Below are 4,268 nucleotides of genomic sequence, written 5' to 3'. Positions count from 1 at the left end.
AGAACCCCTTGCTGTCTGCAAATCTCACCTCTCCGGCCATCTCTTGTCGCACAGAATAGTAATTTAATTCTAGAGTGCAACTACTCAGGTTTAGAGGACCAAACCGCACCTGCCTACAATAACTGCTCGAGGATGCTGCCTTATCTATATTCTGGACCCACCCCAGAAAGAGCTGGGGCTTCCAGCAAGCTCTCCGTGACAGATGCAAACGTGCCATTGTCATTCTCAAGGACCGGCTAGGTACCCAAGATCCATAAGTCTTGGGAACTCAGCCCGCCTTCAAACAGCAGCTTCTCAAGAGGGCGGATAAAAAGGAGCAGAGAAACCGACAAAGAGGGCGTCCCCTTATCCCTCGCTTCCATTTGTATCTCATATAAACGAAACTCTTCATAGTCCACGTTGCCCGCCAAATGAATTTCACCCGTCCTCGCATTTAAAAGGAAGCTGTTCATCCCCTTTTCAGGAAAAGTATTGCTCACGCTAAAAGTTACTTCACCATTACTTCCCAAATCCGGATCCGTGGCATTCACCCTCACCACCAGCGTTCCCTCCGTAGCGTTCTCCGGCAGCTGCACTTTATACACAGACTGGTTGAACTGGGGCGCGTTGTCATTTGCATCCTCAACCGATATCACCAGCTCCATGGTGCCCGTCAGAGACGGCCGGCCCCCGTCACTCGCTGTCAGCACCAACCGGTGCACGGGAATCGTCTCGCGGTCCAGAGATTTCGTGAGTACCAGAAAGAGGGATTCTCGGGCCGTGCTCACCTCGCCGCTGTAGAGCCCCACGCGGAACGGGCCCTTGCCCCGCGGCTCCCACAGCTCGTAGCGCAGCCACGCGTTGTAGCCCGAGTCGGCGTCCACGGCGCGGATCTTGGCCACCACCTGCCCCGCCGGCGCCCCCCACGCCGCCCACGCCCACAGCGTGCCCGACGCCGAGCCCGCCCCCGCCGCCGCCGCCGCCGCCTCGGCCGCCACGGCGCCCGCCTCCGGGGCCGAGCCCGCGGGCGGCAGCAGCGCCGGCGCGTTGTCGTTCTCGTCCAGCACGAAGAGCTGCACCGTGGCGTTGCCGCTCAGCGGCGGCTGCCCCGCGTCCACCGCGCGCACCTCGAACTGCAGCACCTGCAGCTCCTCGTAGTCCAAGGGCTGCAGCGCCCACAGACGCCCGCTCTCCGCGTCCACCGACACGTAGCTCGACGCCGGCCGCCACCCGCCGCCCGACGACGACGACGACGACCCCGCGGCCGCGCCGCCCACGCCCGCGCCGCCCTCCCACACCGAGTAGCTGACGCGCCCGTTGCCCGCCTCGTCCGGGTCCCGCGCCCACAGCCGCGCCAGCTCCGCGCCCGCCGCGTTGTTCTCCCGCGCCAGCACCGTGTACACGGCCTGCGCGAACGCGGGCGCGTTGTCGTTCACGTCCGACACCGGCACCCGCAGCCCGCGGCTGGCGCGCAGCGCCGGCGCCCCGCCGTCCTCCGCACGCACCTCCACCTCGTACTCCGACACCCGCTCCCGGTCCAGCGCCTCGCGCAGCACCAGCGAGTACGAGCCCGCGAACGTCGCCTCCAGACCGAACGGCGACGCCGGCCACACCCAGCACCGCACGCGCCCGTTCTCCCCCGAGTCCCGGTCCGACACGCTCAGCAGGGCCACCACCGTCCCCACCGACGCATCCTCGGGCACCGGCACCGACAGCGACGTCACCCACACCTCCGGCGCGTTGTCGTTCACGTCCAGCACCTCCAGCACCACCTTGCAGTGACCCGACAGTGGGGGCGTACCCTTGTCTGTCCCTTGAATTTGTAGTTCGTATAAAGTAACTTCCTCGAAGTCTAGGGCGCCTGACAGTCTGATCTCTCCACTATTTGCATGGATGCTGAATAAAGTTCCTGCTGAGGGTGGAACAACAGTATCGATCTCATATATAATTTCACCATATATTCCCGTGTCGGAATCTGTGGCACTCACCCGCGCTACAAGCGTCCCCTCTAATGCGTTTTCGGACAAAACTACGTTATACACGGACTGGTTGAACTGGGGCGGATTATCGTTAACGTCTAGAACCGAGATCACCAGCTCCATGGTCCCCGTCAGAGACGGCCGGCCCCCGTCACTCGCTGTCAGCACCAACCGGTGCACGGGAATCGTCTCGCGGTCTAGAGATTTCCTGAGCACCAGAAACAGGGACATACTGCGAGAGTTGCTGTTTTCTTCCTCTATTCTAAAATGCTCGCTGGGACTGAGTGTATAGGAGAGCTGCGCATTCGCTCCGATATCCGCATCCGTCGCGCCCTCCAGCGGGAAACGAGACCCTGGCGGAGTAGTCAGTTCCGCGATGCTGAGGTTTTTGCTAGGAGAGCTGCGCATTCGCTCCGATATCCGCATCCGACGCGCCCTCCAGCGGGAAACGAGACCCGGGCATTGTAGATAACTCTGCAATGCTGAGGTTTTTGCGGGCGGCGGGGAAGACGGGGGCATTGTCGTTGATGTCGGTGACCTCCAGCTGCACATGGAAGACGCGCAGCGGCCGCTCCAGCAGCACCTCCAGGCGCAGCGCGCACGGCGCGCTCTTGCCGCACAGCTCCTCCCGGTCGAGCCGCGAGCTCACCAGCAGCGCGCCGCTCGCCCCGCTCACCTCCACGCTCGCCCGCCGGCCCTGCGCCACCAGCCGCAGCCGCCGCGCCTCCGCCTCGCCCGCCTCCAGGCCCAGGTCCTGCGCCAGACGGCCCACCACCGTGCCGGCCTTGGCTTCCTCCGGCACCGAGTAGCGCACCTGCCCGCCCGCCAGCGCCCAGGCCGCCTGCAGCAGCACCAGCACCCGCAGCACCGCCGCACAACAGCGCTCGCCCATCCTCCCGGCCGCCGCCGCCGCCGCCGCCGCCGCTGTGGCTGCCGGCCCCGGCCCGGGCCCCGCACGGCTCCCCGCCGCCGCCCGCACGCACCGGCTCTGCTGCCCGGCCCGCGCCGCCCCCCCGCGCTCACAGCCGGGCTCTCCGCCGCACCGGGGCGGAGCCGCCCACACGGAGCCGTTCCTGAGCCTGCAGCGACACCGTGCGCTGCTCCGCCGCCGCACACAGAGGCGACAGCGCCTCTGCCTCCGCTCCGTCTTGGCCATCTCCGCTGCTGTTTCTTCCTACTACGATTTTCTTTCTTTTTATTATTCATGTTTTGTATCGCTCGCTGTTTCCCTGTAAACAATCCTTCATGTCTTGTTCTTACTTCGTCTGTCTTACTTCATGTTTCTTTCTTCATTCAATTCCCTCTTTTTATTCCTTTCTTTTCCCTTATCTGTCCTACTTTCCCCCCGTCTTTCTATTCTTCTTTTTTCTCCCTCTCCGTCTTCTTTTCCTTCTTTTTCTTCTTCGTCATTGTCCTGTCGCTCCCCTTCCTTTACTACGTTTTTTTTTTCTGTTTCCATCCTCCACCATTTTTAGCCGCACTGGAAAGGTCTCAGTTGCCTCCAGCAGCGCGGCACTGATCATCGAAGTCGGAGTCATCAGCGCCGATGCTGTGACCATGATGGAGTTTTGTTATGTACCAATACGAACTCTGTCGGCAGAGGTAGGTGCGTTCCGGTCATCTGCTGTATCGTCTCTTCTATTTTTCTGTCATGTACTTTTCTCCCTCACTTCCCTTCTGGCTTTATTTTTACTTGCATAAGCTCCTTACTTGCTTTTAAATCTTCTTCTTTCGTCCATTTCCTATTTCTTTTTTGCCCTTCTGTTCTCTCTCTTTCCCTTCTATTTCCTTGTTCTGTTTTCCTGTCTTTTCTTTCCTACTTATCCATGTCCTGTTTTGCCCCCTCCTCTGCTCATTCCACCTTGTCTATTGTTCTTCTTTTTTTCCATGGCCAAAATGTTTTCAACGTGCTCACAACGAACAATGTAAATGTCCTTTGGAAAAAGATCTCTTTTTTTTTTTTTTTTTTTTTGACACTGATTCCTTCAAGTCCATATTTAATTTTTTAATCTTCTTTTCTACTTCTTTCTTCCTGTCTCTTTTTCTTCTCTCTCTCTTCCTTTATCTTTGTTTTCTTTCATCATTCTTTGCACCATGATATTGCCTTTCATGTTTTCTGCTTCCATCCTTGTAACTTCCCTTCATTTTTTTCTTTCAACAAAATATACTGGAGATATCTGCAGCACCTCTGCCACAAACCACAGACATGCCCTCGGGCCAGAGTTCTCATGTCTCTTCCCTGCTACCTCCTGTCCCTGTGGATAGGGAACAACGAACAACATATCTGCTTACCTCCCACCCACGCACCTG

At 58.9% G+C, this 4,268-nt stretch overlaps 1 protein-coding gene across 1 annotated transcript; it reads right to left on the bottom strand.

The window, feature by feature from the left end:
- Nucleotides 1–236: 236 nt before the first annotated feature.
- LOC121363001 (protocadherin alpha-13-like) lies at nt 237–3,949 on the bottom strand. Its single transcript, XM_041484969.1, has 2 exons — nt 2,409–3,949; nt 237–2,311 (listed from the first exon to the last, which is right to left on the bottom strand). Exons 1-2 carry the CDS (start codon nt 3,112–3,114, stop codon nt 237–239), a joined length of 2,781 nt encoding a protein of 926 aa, XP_041340903.1. The 5' UTR covers nt 3,115–3,949.
- Between the last annotated feature and the right edge of the window lie 319 nt (nt 3,950–4,268).

The sequence above is a fragment of the Pyrgilauda ruficollis genome, unplaced genomic scaffold (genome assembly GCF_017590135.1).
Source record: "Pyrgilauda ruficollis isolate IOZ18807 unplaced genomic scaffold, ASM1759013v1 scaffold698, whole genome shotgun sequence".
NCBI lineage: Eukaryota > Metazoa > Chordata > Aves > Passeriformes > Passeridae > Pyrgilauda > Pyrgilauda ruficollis.
This window is presented reverse-complemented; position numbering and strand designations above follow the sequence as displayed.

Coding starts and splice junctions, on each gene's coding strand:
- LOC121363001 (XM_041484969.1), bottom strand. CDS start 3,114: ATGGCCAAGACGGAGCGGAGGCAGAGGCGCTGTCGCCTCTGTGTGCGG. Junction 2,312..2,408: donor ATCTACAATGCCCGGGTCTC/GTTTCCCGCTGG, acceptor CTACTCCGCCAG/GGTCTCGTTTCCCGCTGGAG.